This window comes from Heteronotia binoei, chromosome 19 (genome assembly GCF_032191835.1).
Source record: "Heteronotia binoei isolate CCM8104 ecotype False Entrance Well chromosome 19, APGP_CSIRO_Hbin_v1, whole genome shotgun sequence".
Taxonomy (NCBI): Eukaryota; Metazoa; Chordata; class Lepidosauria; order Squamata; family Gekkonidae; genus Heteronotia; species Heteronotia binoei.
The window spans coordinates 41,611,916-41,637,224 of NC_083241.1; the positions used below are offsets into that span (position 1 = coordinate 41,611,916).

Below are 25,309 nucleotides of genomic sequence, written 5' to 3' on the forward strand. Positions count from 1 at the left end.
GCTTTAATAAACCTGGGCGGGGGGGGGGGCAGCCCCCTGTGCTTCTCAGTTAATGAAAAGAGCAAAGCTCTCGAGTTTCGTAATCCTCAGTCTCTTGAATGTGGGCGTGCAATTGGAAAAGGGAAATGTTAGTATAAGAGGCAGTACTGACAGAAAATAAGATGGAATATAAGAGGCCTGGCTTTATGGTTCAATCCTAACCTGACCAGCCAGGAAGAAGGTCACTCTATGCCCCAGCACAACCCATTAAATACTTGAAGCGATAACACAGCTGCAAAAATGGAGAGCCTGAGAGAAATTTACAAGCAAGTCAAGGCCACTTGAGTAATATTTTTCTAGGAAATGTGCTGCGACGGACAGAAAAAAACTCTTTAGTACTGATGCACTTGGAAGTGAGTTCATTCATCATTTTGTGGATCTTTTCCTGAATAGGAGGAGCTGAGTTGTCCAGGATGAAGAAGTTATCTTTCCAGTGCTAGATGCTCATGGGTTGGATTGCTAGTTCCTGGTTGGGAAATTCCTGGAGATTTGGGGGTGGAGCCTAGGAAGGACAAGGGACCTCCGTGGGGTGCAATGCCGTAGAGTCCACCCTCCAAAGCATCCATTTTCTCCAGGGGAACTGATCTCTGCAGTCCAGAGAGGAGCTGTAATTCTGGGGGATCCCACCTGGAGGCTGGTATCTTTAGCAAGAAGGAAAGATGGGAACCCGCCGATTGAAATTAGCAGGTTGGGAATGGATGTTTGATCTTTTCCAAAACTTCCTTTTTCTTGACTTTCTTAGCAGGTTGCATATTGGGAAATCGTTCCTAAATTTGGTTGTTACTTTATTCGTGTTTTAAAACAAGGAACGCTTCAAGGTCGCTGAGAATGTGAGAGACTGCTTTCGGTGTTGCCCCAAAGCTGAGTTAGTGTGAGCTGCCTCACGGGTTTTTAACCTCTGGCTCACACTTTTTTGTCTCACCTTGGGAAGGATGGCCCCAGAGCACACAACTTGATGCCAGCGGCTCACAAAGTAGGATTTCTGCTCATGAGACCTCGCAGCTTAGAGGGAACGATGAACACTTTCGAGATTTCATTTTTTGTTATAGGAGTTTGCTGCTTTGAGACACGTAATGCCATCCTAATTGTGAATTGGGGTTTTTTTTAATTATTATTATTAAGCTGCCAGAAATGTTTTGCACGCAGAAAGCTTTGGCAGTGGATTAAGAGTTTGAAATAAAAAGCAAGTTTAAAATTGTTAAAATGCATGTTTTTCCACTTCCAGACTGCTAATGAAAACTGGACTCCTTGCATTCTAAACGAGGCTGCAAAAATAATATATAAGGTACTGTCTCTTACTATTGCAATTTTTAGGAGCAGATGCTTAAATTAAGGTGGCAATCCATGGAATTAGAGAGCACCCGCAAGAGAATTATAAGTTCAGTGACTGGGATTCAAAGAGCTATTTTAGCTATGCTTAGTGGTGTTAAGCGGCCCCGTGGCGCAGAGTGGTAAAGCAGCAGTACTGCAGTACTGTGATCGGAACTCTCTGCTCACAACCTGAGTTTGATCCCAGCAGAAGTTGGTTCAGGTAGCCAGCTCAGGTTGACTCAGCCTTCCATCCTTCCGAGGTCGGTCAAATGAGTCCCCAGCTTGCTGGGGGTGGTGGGAAGTGTAGATGACTGGGGAAGGCAATGGCAAACCACTCCGTAAAAGTCTGCCGTGAAAATGCTGTGAAAGCAACGTCACCCCAGAGTCGGAAACGATTGGTGCTTGCACAGGGGACCTTTCCTTTCCTTTTCTAGTGATGCGTCTGACTTTTTTCTTTTGAATAGCATCCCCCACCCTTCCCCAGCAGTATATCACTGATTTTTGAAAGCCCCCACAGTTTTCCAAGTGGCCTGTAGCATAAGGTGCGTGCTTGTGCATGAGAAACACCTTTACTCCCATCCCCCCATGCACCATTGGGCTTGTAGAACCAGTTGTACATTTCCCTGGATTCCAGCCTAGATAATCATTGTCTTTGCCTTTGGCAGATGGGTGGGTGGCTGCGACAAATGCAAAGATCAGCTCAGATTAACTGGCTTGGCTGGATTTTGCGAATACTCTGAGAGGGGGACCACTGGGCAAAACCGTGTTAGGTAACTTTTCTCTTTCGTTTAGGTAGAAAAGTAAATTCCAAAGACCTCACATATGGATCTTCTCCTGAGCATTGTTCATATTACATCTGCTGTCCTCTGCTGAGTTAATTTTTTTTCCTCCTCCTCGTTGTAATTTTCAGTTCTGCCTTTCATAGGGGGAAATACATGCTTCTGGGTTTTTTCCCCAAGGCTATGATGTCAGAATTGGCATCTTTCTAATTTTTAGTATTATACAAAAGGATAAACATATGTCCCTTCCCTTAGTTTTAAACAGGGATGGTTTTGTAGAAAAATAGGTGGCAGAGCTCACTAGTTAGTATGTGCCTCCCCAGCCAAAAGCAACCTGATGCAAAAAAGCAGGCCTCGCTCACCTGGGGCTCTCCTGCACTGCCCCCCCCAGTCAAAAGGCCAGCAAACCACCTGCCGCCCAAAATCCCATAAGGAGTGGAGAAAGGGTGGTGTGGGCTTCTCCAGGGGTTAATGAGGGCTGCTGGGGGCGTGGCAAAGCCCCTAGTGGCTGGCTGGCTGCCTGCTCTCCTAATCCAGGGATTGTTATGCAGCTGCACCTACTCTTCAATGGACAAGGTAGGTGGGGAGGAGGGGAGGGAACCCTCTGAAAGGTTCAAGGCCTGGTTTTAAATCTTCTCATGGTCTGTTCAGCTGAGTTCCTTTGTGCATGAATCCTGACCACCTTTTCCCCACCCTGTTTCATGGTGGCCGTTTCAGTTATTGCATCTTCGAAAGCTAAGCTTGTCTCTAGGTTTCTGCACGGTGGTCCATAGCTGAACTGCCAGGATGGAGCCATGGAAGTATGACGATTGAGATGCACTCTTGTCATTCAAATCCCATTATGTGATAATGGCAAAACTCATTGTTCAGCAGGTCGTCTCTGTAGTCATCTTTTTGATACACCTTAACCTTCATACTGGAGCCCCGTGGCGCAGAGCGGTAAAGCTGCAGTACTGCAGTCCAAGCTCTGCTCACGACCTGAGTCTGATCCCGGCAGAAGCTGGGTTCAGGTAGTCAGCTCAAGGTTGACTCGGCCTTCTTCCGAGGTCAGTAAAAAGAGTCCCCAGCTTGCTGAGGGTCAAGTGTAGATGACTGGGGAAGGCAATGGCAAACCACCCCGTCAAAAGTCTGCCGTGAAAACGCCGTGATGCGATGTCACCCCAGAGTCAGAAACGACTGGTGCTTGCACAGGGGACCACCTTGACCTTTTTAACCTTCATACGCAGGGCTTACGTAGAAACGTTTCCTAGTCATTCCTAACTTTCCCTCTGTCCATCTGGGAATTTTCAATCTAAAGACACGACTAAAAAAGGACGTGCTAGAAGTTTATAAAATTATGCGCAGGCTGAGCAGTTGGCAAAGGGATCTTTTTCTTCCTCTCCCGAAAGGCTAGAACTCGAGGGCATGAAATGAAACTGAGGGGCATTGGTTAAGGACAGACAAAAAGGGAACACTGCTTTACACAGAGCCTATTAAAATGTGGCATTCGCAGCCAGAGGATGTAGTGATGGCCGCAGGAATCCACAGCTTTCAAAGGGGATTAGTGAGATTAATGGAGGATAAATCTGTCAGTGGCTATCAGCCATGGTGACTGAGGGCAACTTCCACCTTCAGAGGCACTCTGGATCCCAGAGCCAGGAGGCAAGATCAAGGGAAGGCCTCAGTCTCTATGGCTTGCTGTTGACCCTCCAGAGGAACTGGTTGGCCACGGTATGATACAGGATGCTGGACTCGATGGACCACTGGTCTCATCCAGCAGGGCTCTTCTTATGTAAAAAAAAAGGTTGTCCCCTGTGCAAGCACCAGTCGTTTCCTACTCTGGGGTGACGTTGTTTTCACAACGTTTTCCTGGGGTGGTTTGCCATTGCCTTCCCCAGTCATCTACACTGTACTCATTTTACCGACCTCTGAAGGCTGGAAGGCTGAGTCAGCCTGGAGCCGGCTACCTGAACCCAGCTTCCGCCGGGATCGAACTCAGGTCGTGAGCAGGGAGCTCAGACTGCAGTACTGCAGCTTTACCACCACGGGGTTCTTCCTATGTGCTTAAGTTATATCTTCCGTAAGGTAAGTTCAAATCTATATAACACTTGGGTTTCATTCAGACTTCATTGGTTCATGATGGATATGAACCTTCTTAATTGTTAGCTTTGGGTGGTCTTCCTGTAGAATTGCATGTAGAAGGTAGAAAACAAATCTTAAACAACAGCTAGTTGTGACAACTAGATTAGGGTGCCTGGATAGAACACCGTTTTAAAGACTCCTGTTTGCAAGGAAGAATCAGATTCCACTTTTGCCCAGTTGCCTGCGTCTGGGTTTTTCAACTAACTGGAGTTAGCGATCTCTGTATAGAGGGAGGAGGGCAGAGGGAGACATCCCAGAAGCACAACTATTAATGCCTTGCAACATCCTCCCCTCCCAAAAAATCCCTCAGTTGGTTCATGACAATGAATGAATGTGCCATTGACCTCTCTGTACTTTATAACCCTTTGTCCTCTCTAATGTACACCTTTGCCTTTCCTGCAGACTCCCAAGAATTTGAATTGCCACTCAAATCACTAGAACCAAAATTTCACCAGCAAAGTTGTAGATGCTAGCAGTTAATGAAGCATATCTGTTTTTCCAGCTGTTGCGTCTCGACTCCCTCAGTTTCTACTGGAATGTGGACTGTGAAATGTATTATCGTTCTTCCCAGGAACAAATACTGGTAATTTAATGCTAAATTAAGCTTCATGTTTTGGTAAAACTTGCTATTGTCTTGTTAACAGTAAGTTTTGTTTCTTAAAAATAGCTTCACTTTGCTCTATGAAGTTCTGCATTCTGTGCATGTAAGTGCATGTAAGATTACTAAATGTGTAAAGCTGTACATAACTGTATAGCTAGGAAGAACTACTGTAACAGAGTTCAGTTATTTGCTTACTGCCTTTTCTAAGCTTTGTATGTGTTGCATGGACTAGAAAATGCAACTTTGTGTGCAAGGAGTGCAAGACTATTTGCCAGTTTGGTGTGGTGGTTAAGTGTGTGGACTCTTATCTGGGAGAACCGGGTTTGATTCCCCACTCCTCCACTTACAGCTGCTGGAATGGCCTTGGGTCAGCCATAGCTCTGGCAGAGGTTGTCCTTGAAAGGGCAGCTGCTGTGAGAGCCCTCTCAGCCCCACCCACTTCACAGGTTGTCTGTTGTGGGGGGAGAAGATAAAGGAGATTGTGAGCCACTCTGAGTCTCTGATTGAGAGAAGGGCAGGGTATAAATCTGCAGTCGTCGTCATCTTTCCTTCCGGTGTTGGGGTGGCATCGTGTTCACTCTTACCTCTGTCCAGGGGTGGAATTCTAGCAGGAGCTCCTTTGCATATTAGGCCACACACCCCTGGTGTAGCCAATCTACCACGAGCTTACAAGGCTCCTTTTTGTAAGCTCTTGGAGGATTGGCTACATCAGGGGGGGAGGGCCTAATAAGCAAAGCAGCTCCTTCTAGACTTCCACCCCTGCCTCTGTCTAAAACTAGTGAAGAGAAAAGGATAGAGAGGGTGATGGCTGCTGCCTGGAGGAGAGGCAATTTGAGGGCACATCTGGTGTAGTACATCCCCCCCCAACAAATGCCGGCACAAGTCTCGTATTAGCAGGTTGTCCTAAGATGGTTATTTTGGCCCCAAGCTAATTGTCATCTCTTTGGATAGTGGTGACTGAATGTCTGCTGGATTTTTTTTTACCTCTTCTTTGCTGACTTAACATGGGAAAAAATACAGATGTTGAGTCATCCGTTTTCTAAACACGTGCTTACCCTTAGCAGCTCGTTCTCCCGCTGTGTCTCGAGGTGGCCTTTTTTTGCCAAACCACCATTTTATCTCTTAAGCAGATTACCTTGTAAGTCTGCTTCAACAGCGTGATTATTTGAAAATGAGCTAACGCTGTCTAAAGACCGACAGATGGCTCTCTCCTTTTGTTCATGCCCTGTACTGTTCTGCAACCTGTAGCTTGATGTTGTTATTTTTTCACTGCTATCGTGGTTGGAAAACTACCGAGGCTAAACTGAAGCTTTTATTGGTTACAAACCTGCGAAGCTGCCATGTGCAGAATAAGACTGTCTTTTAGTTGTTATCTCTTTCTCGGTGTGATGAGGCCCAGCTATGCCATAGGAGGAGACATTAGAAGAAGAAGATGATATTGGAGTTATATCCCACCCTATACTCTGAATCTCAGTCTCAGAGTGGTCACAATCTCCTTTTCCTCCCCCTCGCCACAACAGTCACCTTGTGAGGTGGTTGGGGCTTAGAGAGCTCTTACAGCAGCTGCCCTTTCAAGGACAGCTCCTGCGAGAGCTATGGCTGACCGAAGGCCGTTCCAGCAGGTGCAACTGGAGGAGTGAGGAATCAAACCCGGTTCTCCCATATAAGAGTCCGCACACTTAACCACTACACCATACTGGCTCTCAGAGTGGCTTACAATCTCCTATATCTTCTCCCTCCCCACAATAGACACCCTGTGAGGTGGGTGGGGCTGAGAGAGCTCTGACAGAAGCTGCCCTTTCAAGGACAACTCTGCAAGAGCTCTGGCTGACCCAAGGCCATTCCAGCAGGAGCAAGTGGAGGAGTGGGGAATCAAACCCGGTTCTCCCAGGTAAGAGTCCACACACTTAGCCACTACACCAAACTGGCTCTCTCTAGGACCTTACAGTGCAAAGCATGTGCTCTGTCACTGAGCTACAGCAAGAACTGGCTAGCATCTATTTAGTCCTCCTCTTTGCTTGCCAGAAGGCAAACTACATGTGTATGATTGAGTTAGCCTTGATTTCCATTTCCACGGAGAGCCAGCGTGGAGTAGTGGTTAAGAACAGTGGGCTCTAACCTGGTTCACTAGGCTTGATTCCCCACTTCTCCTCCGCATGAAGCCTTAGGCCGGTCACAGTTTTCTCAGAACTCTGTCAGCTCCACCTGCCTCACAAAGATGCCTGTTGTGGGGAGAGGAAGAGAAGAGGGTCGTAAGCCACCTTGAGACACACAAGACCCGCCGGGTGATCTTAGGCCAGTCACAGTTCTCTCTGAACTTTCTCAGCCCCACCTACTTCACGAGAGGCTGGTTGAAGGGAAATTCACATGGGATAGCCATGCTGGTCTAAAGTAGCAGAACAAAGTTTAAATCCAGTGGCACTTTTAAGACCAACAAAGTTTTATTCGAGGTGTAAACTTTTGTGTGCATGCTTACTTCTTCATCTGAAGTAGTGCACGTCCACACAAAAGCCTATAATGTTGGGAATTAGTAGAAAAGATTCTCTTGTTCCCTCTAAGCTGTGGAGTCTTGTGGGCGAAAATTCTACTTTGTGAGCTCCTGGCATTAAAGCTGTGAGTGAGCGATTTGGCTACGGCATCAATTAGTTTGCTCTGGGACCATCCCTCCTGAGCAAAGACATAAGAGAAGCCTTGTTGGATCAGGCCAATGGCCCATCCAGTCCAACACACACATACACATATACATACATACACACACACACACACATATATACACTGTGGCTAATAGCCACTGATTGACCTCTGCTCCATATTTTTATCCAATCCCCTCTTGAAGCTGGCTATGCTTGCAGCCGCCACCACCTCCTGTGGCAGTGAATTCCACATATTAATCACCCTTTGGGTGAAGAAGGACTTCCTTTTATCTGTTCTAACCCGACTACTCAGCAGTTTCATTGAATGCCCACGAGTTCTTGTATTGGGAGAAAAGGACTTCTTTCTCTACTTTCTCCATCCCATGCATAATCTTGTAAACCTCTCTCATGTCACCCCGCAGTCGACGTTTCTCCAAGCTAAAGAGCCCCAAGCGTTTTAACCTTTCCGGTGTTAACCTTTCTGGCCATACAAAGTGGTATGGGCTGGAGGCTAAAAAACTGTGAGCCATCTCACAGTAACTCAGCTTAGAGGGAACACTGCTTACATGCTTATCTCCTATTTGACATATTTATTGTTTCAACCCTTGTTCCTGCTTAGTTGGGTTCATACAGCTGTTGACTCTGTACGCTTGGCTTGTTGTTCCTGTTTTGTCTCAAGTCGTCTTCATCATGTTACATGCTAATTTGCTTTTCAACCCTGTCTACAAGTTTAAATGATTTTTCCCCATTTCATTGTATCTGAAGCAGTGTGATTGCACATGAAAGCTCATATCTTGACTAAAACTTCGTTGGTCTTAAAGGTGCCTGACTGGGCTTTTACTCTGGGGTGTCAAACTCATTTGTCATGAGGGCCAGATCTGACATAAATGAGACCTTGTCAGGCTAAGCCATGTTGGGCCAGGCCGTGTGTGTACCTATTTAAGATTGGGTAGCAGAGATACAAGTTTTAGAAAGGAACACAGACAAACACAAATATATATATTTTAAAAAACTTAAAAACATGCTTAAAACGTTAGCACTCATTGATCTTAAAGATGCTTTCTTTGTATTTCTTACATGGGGTCCAGGGAACAAGGCAAAAGGAAGCTCTGGCACTTTCTGTCCTTCCCCAGGGGACCAGGAAGGGGAGGAGCCTCAGCCAATAGAAGGAAGAGAGGCTTGGCTCAGTAACTCTCCTGTACGATTGAGAGACCCTAGAAAAACAAGCTCTGCCTTCCCCCCCTTCCTCCCCAAGGGAGAACCCTCAGCCAATGGAGAAAATAGAGTATTTGCTCTGTAGCTCCTGCGCAATTGAGCAAGCCTTGCAAAGCAAGCTGTTATGCAGAAGGAAGCAAGAGAGAGGGAGAAGGAAGCAGATGACAGCCAGTGGCTTGGGGGGGTCTGATAGGAGCCCTCTGGGGCCTGATTCAGCCCTCGAACTGCACGTTTGACACTCCTGCTCTAACTGTTTTCTAGGAATGTTTCACAGATTGATCAAGCAGTGAATTTCTATCTTATGAGCAGCAGGAGCTTTTGTGTGCCCTTTGACTCTTGTCATGCGAATTAGGCATAAACTGCCTAATTTGCAAGAGGTGTAATTTGCAGACTGACCCGTTGCTTTCCTGAATTGGTTTCTGAACATGTGGCTGGATCACCTTATCAAACAGGAAGCAGAGCTGTTCTTGCTTTTATCGGTCTGGCACGTGATAGTTTTGATTAATAAACCGCAAGCTGTCTGTTCCTTTCTTGTGTAACAAGTTGTACGTTCCCCGGTAACACAAGTGGAAATTTGCTGGGGAAGATTGGTTTTCGAGTAGCTAATATCCCCATTTCCAAGAAGGTTTTATTAATACAGAAATGCAAATAACATAAAAGTATCCGACCGCATTAACTTTATTAAGGGCAACAAGGAAGTAAAAATGAAGCCATTGATAGCCTTAGTTAACCGAATAGCAATTTGATTCTCGTGATGTTCTCCCCAACTCCCGGAAGGAAGCACATCTGCCAGCTCTTTCACCGTACCTCAGTAATAAATGTATTATTTCTTTGTACAGAGAGAGAACTGGACAACTCTGGCATATTTTGGACTGATCTTACTGCATGTTACTCTCTAACTCCAGTTCCAAATCGGCTTACTTGGCGCTTGGACTGCCTCAAAAATCCTTTCATGCCTTTTGTATTTGACATTTCCCCCTCTCCTTAGATTGTAAACTTGCACGAAGAAACCCCATCTTGCATACATCACTTGCTCCTATAGGGGAAAAAGCAGTCCTAAGCAGGTCTGAACATGTGGCTGGATCACCTTATCAGACAGGAAGCAGAGCTGTTCTTGCTTTTATCGGTCTGGCACGTGATAGTTTTTATCAACGGGGCTTACTCCAGGAAGGCGTTGCAGCCCTAGCCACTTAATAGATCTCACTTCGGTCCATTTGGAATATTGTATGTGGCATGCAAATACTCTTCCTCGAGGCTCCTTGCTGCTATTGTAGAAAGAAGCATTCTTTAGAATTATAGGTGCATATAGGCGCAGAGCGGTAAAGCTGCAGTACGGCAGTCCTAAGCTCTGCTCACGATCTGAGTTCGATCCCGGCGGAAGCTGGGTTCAGGTAGCTGGCTCGAGGTTGACTCAGCCTTCCATCCTTCTGAGGTCTGTAAAATGAGTTCCCAGCTTGCTGGGGGGAAAGCATAGATGACTGGGGAAGGCAATGGCAAACCACCCCATCAAAAGTCTGCTGTGAAAACGTTGTGAAAGCAACGTCACCCCAGAGACGGAAACAACTGGTGCTTGCACAAGGGACCTTTCCTTTCCTTCCATCCTTCCGAGGTTGGTAAAACGAGTCCTCAGCTTGCTGAGGGGAAAGTGCAGATGACTGGGGAAGGCAATGGCAAACCACCCCGTAAAAAGTCTGCCGTGAAAACGTTGTGAAAGCAACGTCACCCCAGAGACGGAAACGACTGGTGCTTGCACAAGGGACCTTTCCTTTCCTTCCATCCTTCTGAGGTCGGTCAAATGAGTACCCAGCTTGCTGGGGAGAAAGTGTAGATTACTGGGGAAGGCAATGGCAAACCACCCCATAAAAAGTCTGCCGTGAAAACGTGAAAGCAATGTAACCCCAGAGTCGGAAACAACTGGCGCTTGCACAGCGGACTACCTTTACCTTTATTCTGTATAACAGATTTTTATTTGTGTTTTTAAAGGGATATAGTAGGGAAAAAGGGGAAAGGGGAGAAATACATAAGAAACCAAGAACACAATGTAAAGGACAATTTTACAAATGTTAAGGACATTCCTTAGTCAGAATATATACGTATACAATAAAAATATGACATTATAGCTTAAAAATATATAACATATATATGGCGTTATGGCTTATGACTATATATACCATCATAGCTTAAAGATATATATGACACTATAGTTTATAATCATCATAATTACCTACTAGAATATTCTGCCTTTTTCTCGTAATATATTATCTTTTGTATCCTATCTTATCTGACATGTTTTGTATGAAATAACATGAATAACTTCATAGAAATTTTTATAGAATTTTCACAAAATTTGTTATGATAGAAATCACATAGAAGTAACACCCTTGTTATTTTTAATTGAAATTGTTCTATAATATTATCATGTAATGTTAAGCAATTAATATGTATGACTACAAGGATTTATTATAATAGCCACAGAAAACTCGCCAATTATTTTCACGTTCATCTTTCAGTCTTTTATTAATATAGTTTGTCGGTTTTGCCATAATTGCATATTCTTGCATCTCATCTATCTAGTTCTCGAATTATATTGAAGATGCTTGGAAATGTAATTTCAGAGATGTAACATGTGCATTATCTTGGGGGGGGAAACCGCAGTCTTTGGAGTGACTTCTAATCTTGAGTTGCAGACTAAGCACACAAACACTCCTCAATTTATTTAACAGCAATGTGAAACGTGCATGTTATAAGTGAAGCTTCACTGCAGCCATGTTTCTCCATGCAGCCATAATAATGCGGTTGATTTACACTTAGCATTTTGTCTTTGTAGGAGCAGTTGAAAAGAGGAGTCCCTTCAGTTGGCCGAGAACCTCCGAACTACCAGTACAGTAAGTGTTTGAGCTGGAGGTGCATGTAGGGAAAGCCCACAGGTGGGGGAATCTGGGTGGGCAGGTGAGGCAGAGGTCAGCCCAGCGGCCTTGCTGCTCTCACACGGCACTACAGTGAGAGTTCTGGAGCGGCAAGCTTCCTGGAGGTCTCTTGAGAATGGATCAAGAATGGGAGCATTAAGCTTATGCAGCGCCCACAGGCACATGCTGAAGGTAGGTGGGGGGTGGGGGGAAGAAGCATTGGTGTGGAGTGAACAGGGGAGGATTGTGAAGAAGTCGCAGGCGAAGAAGGACTCGAGTGCCACTCCTGGTATCTTGGAATGACTTGACAGAAGATGACTTGACTCACTCAGATGCTGTCTCTGTAAGCAAATGTGGAGCCAGTTCTCATATTCTTCTTTATTGTCATTTGTATACAGACCTTCGTCACAAGTATTTACATCCTCAAAGAGCCAGTTTGGTGTAGTGGTTAAGTGTGCGGACTCTTATCTGGGAGAACCGGGTTTGATTCCCCACTCCTCCACTTGCACCCACTGGCATGGCCTTGGGTCAGCCATAGCTCTAAGTGTGCGGACTCTTATCTGGGAGAACCGGGTTTGATTCCCCACTCCTCCACTTGCAGCTGCTGGAATGGCCTCGGGTCAGCCATAGCTCTAAGTGTGCGGACTCTTATCTGGGAGAACCGGGTTTGATTCCCCCACTCCTCCACTTGCATCTGCTGGAATGGCCTTGGGTCAGCCAGAGCTCTAAGTATGCAGACTCTTATCTGGGAGAACCGGGTTTGATTCCCCACTCCTCCACTTGCACCCACTGGCATGGCCTTGGGTCAGCCATAGCTCTAAGTGTGCGGACTCTTATCTGGGAGAACCGGGTTTGATTCCCCACTCCTCCACTTGCAGCTGCTGGAATGGCCTCGGGTCAGCCATAGTTCTAAGTGTGCGGACTCTTATCTGGGAGAACCGGGTTTGATTCCCCCACTCCTCCACTTGCATCTGCTGAAATGGCCTTGGGTCAGCCATAGCTCTGGCAGAGGTTGTCCTTGAAAGGGCAGCTGCTGTGAGAGCCCTTTCCAGCCCCACCCACCTCACAGGGCGTCTGTTGTGGGGGAGGAAGGTAAAGGAGGTTGTGAGCCATTCGGAGACTCTTCGGAGTGGAGGGTGGGATATAAATCCAATATCTTCTTCTTCTCTTCTAGTTAGCATGGTTGATCTGATTTGCTTAAGGTCTGTAGTCTTTTGAACGATACTTCATCTAGTGTCACTGAGAAAGTGGCTAAGTTTCTTTATTCTGTTTTAAAGGCACGCCAGAGGATCTCATAGAAATAGTTTATGTTTATGCTTTTCCTGATGTATATGTATGCAATCGTTCCATTTTATCTTTTTTTTTTAAACCAATTTGCTCTGATATATATATCCATATATTTTATGCCAATAAAGTCTAACTTGACTTGACTTGACTTGACTCGACAGCAGATGGAGTCAGCACCGGCAGCTTCACGTCTTTGTCTCCTGTTGTGTGGTTGTGTACAGCATACTTTAAATCTGAGCGCCTGATTTTAGCACTGATTCTTGGTGTGTGTTGGTGGGGGTGGGGGGGAGATGTGGCTCTGTGGAAGAGCCTCTGCTTTGCACGCAGAAGAGTCCCAGGTTTAATCCCCAACCTGTCCAGTTAAAAGCACCAGGTAGGAAGTAATGCGAAAGGCCTCAGGGCTGCATTTGGTCAGAGTAGACTGTACTGACCGAGATGGGCCAAGGATCTGGTTCAGTAGAAAGCAGCTTCAGGTGTGCTCATGCGTGACACCTGTGCCCCCCTATAATCTGTATTTTCTTGGTGTTTTAATGCCAGTTGTACATCGTGCGTTTGTTTCCTGATCCATATTTTGCTTCCAGTATTTAGGCCGGTGTCGGCTTCTGCAAAGATGTACATCGACCCTTATGCAGAAATGGAGCTGAAGACTCCAAAGGTTGATTGGAGCATGGAAGTGCAGAGCATTGCTGTGGAACTGACCAAGCCTCAGGTAAAACGACTGGCTGTTTTGTGATCTCGTTTGGGGGCCCGTAACATTGCCTTTAACTGCTCACTCTGGACTGGCTCCGATTGCCCGTTTACCTGGGGGCTCTTGGGAACGTGAAAAAGATACACAGATAGTCTGATTAGAGCGATTTGAAGAAGAGGAGATTGGATTTATAGCCTGCTCTTCACTACCCAAGGGACTCTCAGAGTGGCTTTCTGTCTTCTTTCCCGCCCCACAACAGACACCCCGTGTGGAAGGTGGGGCTGAGAGAGCTCTGACAGAAACTGCTCTTGAGCAGAAGAGCTCTGAGAGGGTTATGATTGACCCAAGGTCATACCAGCAGGTGCAGGTGGAGGAGTGGGGGATCAGACCTGGTTCTCCGCACACTTAACCACTACACCAAAATGGCTCTCAGTTTAGTGTAGCCTAAAGTTTGGAAAAAGTTAGTATGAACAGAGTTTCTGAGCAAAGTTCCCTTGGAAGTTTTATTTACTGACTGCTTTTATACCACACCATTCCGGGGACCTGAAGCAGCTTACCTCATTCTTTTCTCCTTCGTTTTATCTTTACAACAACCCTGGGAGGTAGTTTAGGTTGAGAGTGTATGACTGGCCCAAGGTCACCCAGTGAGCTTCCACGGCCCAACTCGGGACTCAAACCTGGGTCTCCCAGATCCTAGTCCAACCCTTCAGCCTCCTTACCATGCTGGCTCTCAATGAACCTCTCAGCAGTGACTCAAGAGGGTCTTTGGCCCAACCCTTGCACGGCTGCTGTTACTGTTTCCAGCTACGTCACTCCCTGTCTTCATTTGTTCTAGTACCTTAGCATGATCGATTTTCTGGAGTCCGTAGATTATATGGTACGAAACTCCCCCTACCGAAAGTACAGACCGGATATACCACTGCATAAGAATGCTAGAAAATGGTAAGTTGGAAGCTTGTCTGAATATTTCTTGAGTGGGGTAACTGTGTTGCTATAGTAGCTCAGGGCGGCTGCTTGCAGCTGAGGAGAGGGTACGAATTCTCCGTTTATACTTGATAACAACCTATCTAAGGTTGTAGAATAAGGCAGGAGCACCTTAAAGACTTAACAAAATTCGTGGCGGGGGAGAAGCTTCTGTGAGTTTCTCAGTGTTTTCCATCTCCGTTTAATGGAAATGAAAAGTGATTTTCTTGTTTCTCGCAGGTGGAACTATGCAATAAATAGTATTCTTGAGGTTCACATCAGGAAGTCTTCCCGCATGTGGTCGTGGAGTAACATATGGCAACACAGGCAGCTTCTGAAAAGTTACAAAAACGTTTATAAAAACAAACTGACTCAGGCAAAAGTGTCCGAAGAAACACAGAAACAGCTTCAGGTACTTGGCGTGCCTCTAGGAGGACAGAACGTTTTAAGGGAGGTGGGAAAGCTAATCTGCCAGGAAAGTTACTGCAGTAAATGGAAACACATTTCCACATGTGCAAAAATAGTAATTTGTCTTCCTGTTTCATGTCTGTACCTTAAAATATTTATAACATGCTTTCCCCCCCTTGCATATCATGCTAATAAAGCAATAAAAAATAAAACAATAGTAAAACAGATTTTGAGTTGTGGCCCCACTGGGGGACCTCCTGATGTCACCTGGTTCTTTTGGCCACTTTGTGGCACAGATTGGTGGACTAGACAGACTGTTGGCCTGGTCCAGCTTGGGTTCTCTTATGTTCTCTCAGTAGAGATCAATATCAACAATCAAGCAGTAGTTAGCCAAAAGCCCTCTTGAATCCCTCTAGCACTCGGGTGGCCAAACTGTGGCTCAGGAGCCACATGTGACTCTTTCACACATATTCTGTGGCTCTTGAAACCCCCAGTGTCTGGTTGGCCAGTTTGAAGAAGGCATTTGTTTCTTTAAATCACTTCTCCAAGCCAAGCCAGCTGGAGTCTTGGAGAATGCATTTAAAGTTAACACTGCTTTATTTCCACTTCTCTCTCCCTCCCCCCATCTATTTGCTTTCCTTCCTTCCTTCCTTCCTTCCTTCCTTCCTTCCTTCCTTCCTTCCTTCCTTCCTTCCTTCCTTCCTTCCTTCCTTCCTTCCTTCCTTCCTTCCTTCCTTCCTTCCTTCCTTCCTTCCTTCCTTCCTTCCTTCCTTCCTTCCTTCCTTCCTTCCTTCCTTCCTTCCTTCCCTTCCTTCCTTCCTTCCCTCCCTCCCTCCCTCCCTCCCTCCCTCACATCTGACATGTATTCTGTGAGGTTCTTTAATGAAGCAAGTTTGGTTACCCCTGTTTTAGCATGTTCTTCTAGCAAGGCAGATAAACTTTGGTCCTCCGGTGAAAGACTGCTCTGCAGAGCTGGAGGCAAAAAAGCTAGCCATGGGCTGCAATGGTTCTTATTAGATTGTTGATGCAGTAGTAAGCAGTTCTGCATGACATTTGTCAGAAAGCCTGTTTGTTCTGAACCTGGTTCCGTAGGATAGAGCTGGCTCAAAGGGATTCACCTTGCAGGTGTGCCTCCCCAAAGGTATGGATTTAGGAAGGAGGTTGGTGCTGATCACACACAAATTTTGGGGCTTCACTGGACATGTTTTTAAAGCATTCAAGTGTGTTTTTCTGCTTGTTCCTCAGGATCTTGAAAAAAACCTAGATGTTTTCAATATCGTTTTAGCACGACAGCAAGCACAAGTCGAGGTATGTTCTGCAGTTTGCTTTCCCTATATTCATTTCATAAGCACGAAGCTAGGAGATATGCAGAGGTCTTCATCTGAGAGACGCCCCACTTTCTCCCTGCCCATTGTGTCCAGATCAGTTTGGAAACCATTTGTTTTTAAATTGAAATCAAGGATGGCCCCGAACTCAGGCCTGGGTCTTTTAAAAAAGGCAAAAGCCGTCTCACACAGTGTGCTGTTGCTCAGACATATTCCTTAAATTTTCCTTAGAATAGTCCGTTTTGTGTTTCATTTTTTAAAATTTTATTTTATTTGTTTCTATTTACTGTAATTTCACCCCATTGGGGACCAAAAGTGGCTTACGTCTTTCTCCTTTCCTCCATTTTATCCTTACAACGACCCTGTGAGGTAGGTTAGGCTAGGCCGAGTGTGTGACTGGTCCAAGGTCACCCAGTCAGCTTCCATGGTGCAAGTGGGGTTTCGAACCTGGATTTCCCAGATCCTAATCTGACGCTTTAACTACTATCCCATGTGGGTTCTCTTTTAAGCATTGGGGTGATGTGAGGCAACAATGTCTTTAAGAAGAAGAAGAATTGCAGATTTATACCCCTCCCTTCTCCCTGAATCAGAGACTCAGAGCGGCTTACAATCTCCTGTATCTTCTCCCCCCACAACAGTCACCCTGTGAGGTGAGTGGGGCTGAGAGAGCTCTGAAGAAGAAGACTGCAGATTTATACCCCGTCCTTCTCTCTGAATCAGAGACTCAGAGTGGCTCACAATCGCCTATATCTTCTCCCCCCACAAAAGTCACCCTGTGAGGTGGGTGGGGCTGAGAGGGCTCTCACAGCAGCTGCCCTGTCAAGGACAACCTCTGCCAGAGCTATGGCTGACCCAAGGCCATTCCAGCAGCTGCAAGTGGAGGAGTGGGGGAATCAAACCCGGTTCTCCCAGATCAGAGTCCACGCACTTAACCACTACACCAAATGCTCTCACACCAAACTGGCTCGTGCACTTCTCACGCATTTCCTTATTGGTGTTTGGTTATAGGTTATAAGGTCAGGACAAAAGCTACTGAGGAAGAAGTCCACTGATGCAGAGAAAAAAGGAGGCGGTTGGTTTAGTGGACTGTGGGGTAAGAAGGAAGCTAAGAAAAAAGAAGACGAGGAAGAGCTGTCAGTTCCTGAAAGTAGGTTTGAACCTAAAGCTAAGATCCGTATGCTTGCTGCTTAATTGAATCCTGTTTTCCATAATAAGGTTCGTTCACGTGTTGTCGCAAGCAGAGGTTTCCTCGTGATGGGCATAAGCATGGCTTGTGTCCCCCCCCCCCACCACACCCCCTTGTGCACAGAATGAAACAGAGAAGGGTTCCTGGTCTGGGAATCCTGGGTTGGAACCCTAGTTTGTCGTGGTCTCCAAATGTAGGCCTGTAGATGAAACTGGAGTTTGTATACACCCCACAAACTGGGTTACTAATCCTTTGGCAAGCTCAGAAAGCAAGAGGCTGCCACCAAGCAACTTATGGATAATGTTGTTGTGCACTGTATAGATATCCTGTTTGTTTTGGATGCTGACTTTTGCCGCAAATAAATGCCTATCTTATTGTGTACTGGACAGTTTGGCAAAAATGGCCGTTATGTGTCTGATTGGATAACTGTTGATACCTCTTGACACTAGGCCCGGGGTTTCCTATGTGGTGCTTGGGGACCTTCCCTGACCTCTGCCAAGGGTTTTTAAACAGTGGCCAGGACTAGGTGGGGCTTCTGATTGGCCATTGGAGATTTGATTGGCTATGCCCGGCTGCCATAGCACAAGGATCTTCAATATGTGACTGAAGGGAAGCTGTGGCGGCCATTTTGTGGCTGGCTTCACCTCCTGTGGCACTTTATGATCTTTTTGAAGCTTCATAGGAATTTATAGTTTCCAGGTTATATATCATATATTGTATGGGCATTGTATTTGGACATAGATTGTGGCATCGTGACTTTACGACTTTTGCCGTAAATAAATTCCTACCTATCTTATTATTGTTTGGACAGTTTGGCAAAAATGGCCATTATGTGTCTGATTGGATAAACAGTGGCTAGGACTAGGTGGGGCTTCTGCCCAGGTAGGCTTCTGATTGGCCATTGGAGATTTGATTGGCTGTGCCACAGCTGCCATAGCACAAGGACCTTCAGTGTGTGACTGAAGGGAAGCTGTGGCAGCCATTTTGTGGCTGGCTTCACCTCCTGCGGCAAGCATTTGGTGGCTACGTCCACCTCGCCGTGTCAGACTTCCAAAGGTCCCCGCAGGCTCAGAAGGGCTGGGAACTCCCAGCCTGTTTTTTGAGGCCCTGCCATAGCTAAAAATTAGTACCCACTGTAATAGCTTCTTGAATGTTTTGGTTCCTGCTGAACCGCTTACTTATTTCTGTGAGCATTAGAAGGGGGGGAAATGTGTAATTTTAAAAATCACAAGAACTCTGCTACCTGCAGAGATTTGTGTCTGGCAAAGAGATTGTTAGTACCATACGAATGGGTTTTAAATCTGAACTTCTAAGTATATTTTGTTAACAGTCGCACGATCTCTTGCATATTGATGGAAAGGCTAATAGCAGTTTCTTGGTGTGTTTGTTAGCTATCGATGATCTCATGACGCCAGAAGAGAAGACGAAACTTTTCACTGCCATTGGCTATAGTGAGAGTTCTCACAATCTGGCACTGCCCAAGAAGGTATTGGCACCTTTTCATAAAAACAGGACTATCAAATCAATGCGTTTATGTTAAGGTGGGGAGATATTTTCTAAATTTTCTTTTTTTGGGTTTTTTTCCCCCTCCATTGAATGAAAGTTGATTCAAAATAGCCTGAATAGCCCTGACTTCTTAGCTCAAGTAGACCAATTCTCCTGGTCTTTCTCTTCAGCAGTTTATAAAATAGGTACTGTGTTTTTTGGACCATAAGGCACTCCGGACCATAGGACGCACCTTCCTCCTGGGGGGCGATCCGCTGCCTCCGCCTCCGATCCCGGCGCTTCCCCCGCACCTGCCTGCCTGGCTCCAGCTTCTTCCAGCAAGCACTGGGACCGCTCCATGCTGCCCCCACCGCAAACCCAGCACTTCGCGAGCGCCGGCTGCGGAGGGGGCAGCGTGCTTCCTTCGTGCCTGTCTGCCTGGCTCCAGCTCTGATGCTCACAGCAAGCGCCAGGATCGCTCCCTCCGCCCTCCGATCCCAGCACTTGCTTTAAGCGTCTTATGGTCTGAAAAAGTGTGTCTTATGGTCTGAAAAATACGGTATATGATTTTGTCCGCTTTGTGGCTAGCAAAGTTGCTGGATTTTACATTTGCGGGGAGCCATGCGTACATAGAGTCCGATGTCTGTCGAATTGAATAATAATAAGAATTGGTTTTTATACCCTATTTTTCTCTACCTTAAGGAGTCTCAAAATGGCTTAGTCACATTCCCTTTCTCTCCCTGAAAACGGGCACCTTCTGAAGCTGGTGGGACTGAGAGAGTCCTGAGAGAACAGGGACCAGCCCGAGGTCACCCAGAAGGCTTCATGGGGAGGAATGGAGAATCAAACCTGGCTCTCCAGATTAGAGTCTGCTGCTCTTAACCACTTCACCAAGCTGGCTCTTGTACCCTTGGATCTTGTTCGGTGCCCATCAGAGGGTTCTGGCTAAGGTTTAGGGCACGACAGGCAGAGCCCCTTTAAGTAAATATGAAATCTGGGTTACCGTGGCAATAGGTGCAAAGGAAATCTGTATGAAATTTGTATGATTTGTATGAAAATGGCTTGTATTGCATATTCTGTCTTTTAACCTTATATGTTTCCAATTGTTGTTACCGTCCTGAACCCGCTAGAGGAAGGAGGGAAAAGGAGAGGCGATGTATTGCGCATACACTTTCCCTGGAGGGGCAGGACACCCAGAGGGAGCCCCCCCCAGCCCCCCAGGGATATAAATATGATAAAGAAATAAATCATTGCAGTTTCAACTCCAGCATTCCAACTGTTTCAGTTTCAGTTTATTTCAATTTATATCCCGCCCTTCCCGCCGAAGCGGCTCAGGGCGGCTCACAACATATAAAATCTAACATAAAGTTTGGCTTTAAAATACATCAATTTACAACAATGGCTTTAAAAATACATCAATTTAGACAATTTAAAACAGTAAAATAATAAAACATATAGAACAAGCGATCTGCCAACATGATACACTACAACCTTCCATAAAGTTTCCATTGTCAGTTAGTTATAGGCCAGCCGGAAGAGGGCTGTCTTGCAGGCCCTGCGGAACTGCCCAAGGTCCCGCAGGGCCCTCACCCCTTCCGGCAGCTGGTTCCACCAGCAAGGCGCCATTACCGAAAAGGCCCTGTCCCTGGTGGATTTCAGATGGGCCTCTGTCCCTGGTGGATTTCAGCATAGGGCAGTAGTAATAAAAGGCTGCTGTATCTGAAGAACCCCTTTATTTAAATTGTTTCCTTACTAGTGGCACCTTCAATATTATACATTGCTAGGCATCTATTGTGTTACCAGCCCTTATCGAATATTACGGACAGTAGAATGTGTGGATGACTTCTTTTTATTTCCTGTTTAGTACGTTGCCCACGTGGTATCCCTGAAGCTGTTAAGTACTTCCTTTACGATTAAAGAAGACAGAAACACTCCAGACACTCTTAAAGTCCAGATTATTGATTTGAGCACTAAAATATCACAGAGACCAGGAGCACAAGCCCTTAAGTAAGTGCTTAATATATTATTGATTTCTGGTTTGGGGGTATGTAGGAGAATCAGCTGGATGATGTGTTCCTTTAAAAAAAATAACAAGAATAGGTGAGTAATCGGACAGCACTTTACAAGAACCAGGTCAACTTCATAATGTCCGTTGTTAGTTGTGAAAAAGAGGCTCGTGAACACTTAAAGCAGCCTTATATCGAATCAGACCCTTGCCCTGTCACAATCAATATTGGCTACTCAGACTGGCAGCAGCTCTCCTGGGACTTTTACATCCAGTGCTACCTCATCCTTTAACTGGAGATGCTGGGGATTGAACCAGGGACCTTCTGCGTGAGCAAGGGCTTTGCCACTGAGCCACTGCCCCTCCTCTGTAATGCATTACTGCACCGGAACCTTGGTCCATTGAAGCCAGTATTGGCTGCTCAGACTGGGAGCAGCTCTCTGGGGTCTTGAGTGGAAGTCTTTCACATCACCTCCTACCTTTCAATAGGAGATGGGTCACTGGGAAGACACAGCATGAGACGAACTGACTCAATAAAGGAATGCTCCAAGTCAAATTCAGTCCCCTCATTAATTCACATTAACCTCCTCTCACCATGCTGCTGGCAGGCTGGCTGCTTTGCTCTTTGTCAAACAAGCGGCCCAGGGACCGAATCAGGCCCTGGAGGGCTCCTATCAACTCCCCAAGCAACTGTCTGTCATCTGTTTCCCTCTCCCTCTCTCTTGCTTCCTTCTGCATAGCAGCTTGCTTTGTAAGGCTTGCTCAATCACACAGGAGCTACAGAGCAAAACCTTTATTTTCTCCATTGGCTGAGGCTCCTCCCTTGGGGAGGAGGGGGGAAGGGATAGCTTTGCCAGGCTTTCTCAATCACACAACAGAGGTACTGAGCCAAGCCCCTTTTCCTTCTTATTGGCTGAGGCTCCTCCCTTAGGGAGGGGAGGGATAGCTTTGCCAGGCTCTCTCAATCACACAACAGAGCTACTGAGCCAAGCCCCTCTTTCTTCTATTGGCTGAGGCTCCTCCCTTGGGGAGGAAGTGGAGGGAAGGATAGCTTTGCCAGGCTCTCTCAATCACACAACAGGGCTACTGAGCCAAGCCCCTCTTCCTTCTATTGGCTGAGGCTCCTCCCTTGGGGAGGAGGGAGGGGAGGGATAGCTTTGCCAGGCTCTCTCAATCACACAACAGAGCTACTGAGCCAAGCCCCTCTTCCTTCTATTGGCTGAGGCTCCTCCCTTGGGGAGGAACGGGGAGGGGGAGAGAGAGCTTTCCAGGCTCTCTCAATCACACAACAGAGCTACTGAGCCAAGCCGCTCTTCCTTCTATTGGATCTTTAATTGTGTTTGTCTGTGTCCTTTATAAAGTTTATATCTCTGATACCTAATCTTAAATAGGTACACACGCAGCCCGGCCCGACAAGGTCTCATTTATGTCAGATTCAGCCCTCATAACAAATGCGTCCGACACCCCTGGCTTAGGGGGAAAGGAAGGAGAGGCACGTTAGCGAAGCCACTACTTTCAGCCACTCCTGCCATGCGCAGTCTAGTTCTGCTCTAGCCAGACAGTATCCACTTTTCCTGAGCTTGATCCAGGAAAGCCGGGGGTATGTTAGAATAAAAGTGCAGAGAATATTCTTCCACAGGACTCTCGCTGCTCAGATTACGTACCTGCCGATGAGCCTTTGCTTTGTTTCTCACATGGACCCGAGTCCCCTCTCTCCTTTTTGAGGTCCCTGGGAAGGGAGGCCGTGCCGTTTCCCTTTTCCTTTACGTCGACAAAGTTGAGTTGAATCTCGGATGTCATACCTTGTGTTGAAAACGCAACTGAACTGTGTGAAATTTGCATTTCAGAAGTCTTCTTTTGACTCGGTAGGGTAGAGGCGAAGCTTGAGCACTGGTACGTGACAGGCCTGAGGCAGCAGAAGGTCGTGCCTTCTCTCGTCGCTTCGATCGGGGATGCCAGATCATCTCTGCTCAGAATAGAGTTCGAAACAAATCCAGAAGACAGTGCAGCCGATCAGAGTTTCTTCGTAGAGTCGCAGCCCGTGGAAATTATATACGATGCCGTGAGTAGTGTTCAGTAACAAATGCCATATTGTTGTCCCTTCCTTTTCTTGGCTTGCGTTCGCTGGCATCTCAGAAGGGACAATGGCATGCCAACAAATCCTCCTTTTTTCAGAAAACAATCAATGCAATGGTCGAATTCTTCCAGACAGACAGAGGCATGGATCTGGAACGCCTAACCACAGTTACGCTATCAAAGCTGGAGGAAATTAAAGAAAGGACGGCTACAGGTACATTGGAATGCTTTTGCTGTCGTAGCTTGGAATTCTACTGTTTTCATGAATCGTAAGAGTTGGAAGGGCCCTCCGGGGTCATCTAGTCCAATCCCCTGCACAAAGCAAGAAATTCACAACTACTTCCCCACCATACCCAGTGACCCCTATTCTATGCCCAGAAGATGGCTAAAAAAAATCTACAAGATCCCTGGCCAAATTGGCCTGGAGAAAAATCACTTCCGCACCCCAAAGTGGCCATCAGCATTTCCCTGGCATGTAAGAAAGGGAACTGTGAACTAAGCATTGATGCAGCCCTTCCTGCCCTCCCTCTTATGATCTGACTGAGTCCACAGAATCCGCATTGCTGTCAGGTGGCCATCTAGCCTCTAAAAACCTTGGCATACAAGGATTACCTTGGCTTTCAAGGAGTTCCTTGGTCCGTTTCTTTCCTGCTGCATTTTGTTGTTGTTCAGTCGCACAGTCGAGCCCGACTCTTTGCGACCCCCTGGAGCAAGTCACGCCAGGCCCTCCTGTCTTCCGCCATCCTCCGAAGTCTGCTCATGGGAGGGGTTAAAAATCCTTTCGGAAATTTACGCTAGGGTGAGATGAACCTTTATGGGAAGCAAACCAGAACTTTATCAAAGATTTCAGGTTTTCACGGCTGGCATCATCATTAGGGTTTGTAGAATCTTTCGGGCTCAAGCGCCGTGTTCTACTGCCGTGTTGTAAGGCTTGCTTAACGAAACGTCTGGAAGAAAAACTTTCTCCAGTAGAACACGGCACTTGAGCCCGAAAGATTCTACAAACCCTAAACCAGAACTTTTCTGTTAGAGGCTTGATATTACCCATGATTCCTTTGCCAGCTGAACTAAAATTTTTATATATAGCTGCTTTTGAATGTCAATTCTGGGTAGCAGCGGGGGGGGGGGACTTTAGCCTCCATGCCCTGCTTGCAGTCATTCCTGGGCATCTGATTGGTCATGGTGTGAAATGGGATCCTGGATTAGATGGACCATTGGCCTGGTCTAGGATGGGGCTGCTCTTGCATCCTGCTGCTGCTTGCATCCAGAGTCACCTTCCGTCTCCTGACGCTTTAGCTGGAGAAGCCTGCAGGAGATGGATTTCTCCTGAGTTTGTTGCTGAGTACATTGCGGGAATGTCTGTTGCTTCCCTGTGGCGCACAGAATATTCTCTTTAGACTGACTGCAAAATCATAGGGCTGATTTGTGCCTACATAATACCACTCTGATGCGCAGATAGGATGCGTAGAAGAAAGCCTGTTAATCTCTTGTGTCTTGTCTTCTGTTCCAGGGCTTACGCATATTATTGAAACTCGAAAAGTTCTTGACCTGAGGGTTAATCTTAAACCTTCTTACCTAGTGGTTCCACAGACAGGCTTCCACCATGAAAAGTCAGACTTTCTTATTCTGGACTTTGGTACTTTTCAGGTATTCCCCCCCCCCCCCTTTTTGCCCCTCTCTCTTTGTAATTGTTAGATTTCCATTATCCAAATGTGATGGTGTCCTTAAAGTGGAGAACTGTTGTCCTTAGAGTGTAGCTTAAAGATTGCTGTGGCCTGCTTTAGTCGAGCACCTCGGAAACCAGCAGAATTTTGGGGGTGAAAGCTTTTGTGGATAATTTATTTTATTGTTACAAGTCAAAGCTCCCTTCATCTGTGGCCTGCTAGTGAACCTCAGGATCCCCCCCCTCCCCCAACATCAATCATAAAACAGCAAACCGACTGGCAACAGTGAAAAAGGTGCATGAATCGTTTGTATTTATATCCCACTTTGCTCCCTAGTGATTAAACCCAAAGTGGCCTATTGGAATTTTCTCCCCTTCCTCCACCTTGTCTTCACAATGACCACCTTGTGGGGTAGGTGAGGCTGTGGGATTGTGACAGCTCCAAGGTCACCCAGCGAGCTTCCACAGCAGTTTGCGGATTTGAACATTGTTGTCCCGGCTCCTAATCTGACATGAACCGTGACACCACACTGTCTGTCTTTGTTGCATCAATGAGGACAGCGTAAAAATTAACCTACTGATGTGACATTTTAGAGTACAAGCAGGGCTTTTTTTGTA

At 46.3% G+C, this 25,309-nt stretch overlaps 1 protein-coding gene across 2 annotated transcripts in view; it reads left to right on the top strand.

Moving 5' to 3' along the window:
• Positions 1-25,309, top strand: part of VPS13C (vacuolar protein sorting 13 homolog C) — a 189,993-nt gene that overhangs the window by 25,353 nt on the left and 139,331 nt on the right. For both annotated transcript variants that reach the window (XM_060259893.1, XM_060259892.1), the window contains 13 exons: positions 1,265-1,324; positions 4,753-4,833; positions 11,527-11,584; positions 13,474-13,601; positions 14,416-14,522; positions 14,784-14,955; positions 16,197-16,259; positions 17,285-17,423; positions 18,854-18,948; positions 20,812-20,954; positions 22,822-23,014; positions 23,128-23,242; positions 24,539-24,675. In XM_060259893.1, coding sequence (XP_060115876.1) covers positions 1,265-1,324; positions 4,753-4,833; positions 11,527-11,584; positions 13,474-13,601; positions 14,416-14,522; positions 14,784-14,955; positions 16,197-16,259; positions 17,285-17,423; positions 18,854-18,948; positions 20,812-20,954; positions 22,822-23,014; positions 23,128-23,242; positions 24,539-24,675 — 1,491 coding nt within the window. The remainder of the gene's footprint in view (positions 1-1,264; positions 1,325-4,752; positions 4,834-11,526; positions 11,585-13,473; positions 13,602-14,415; positions 14,523-14,783; positions 14,956-16,196; positions 16,260-17,284; positions 17,424-18,853; positions 18,949-20,811; positions 20,955-22,821; positions 23,015-23,127; positions 23,243-24,538; positions 24,676-25,309) is intronic.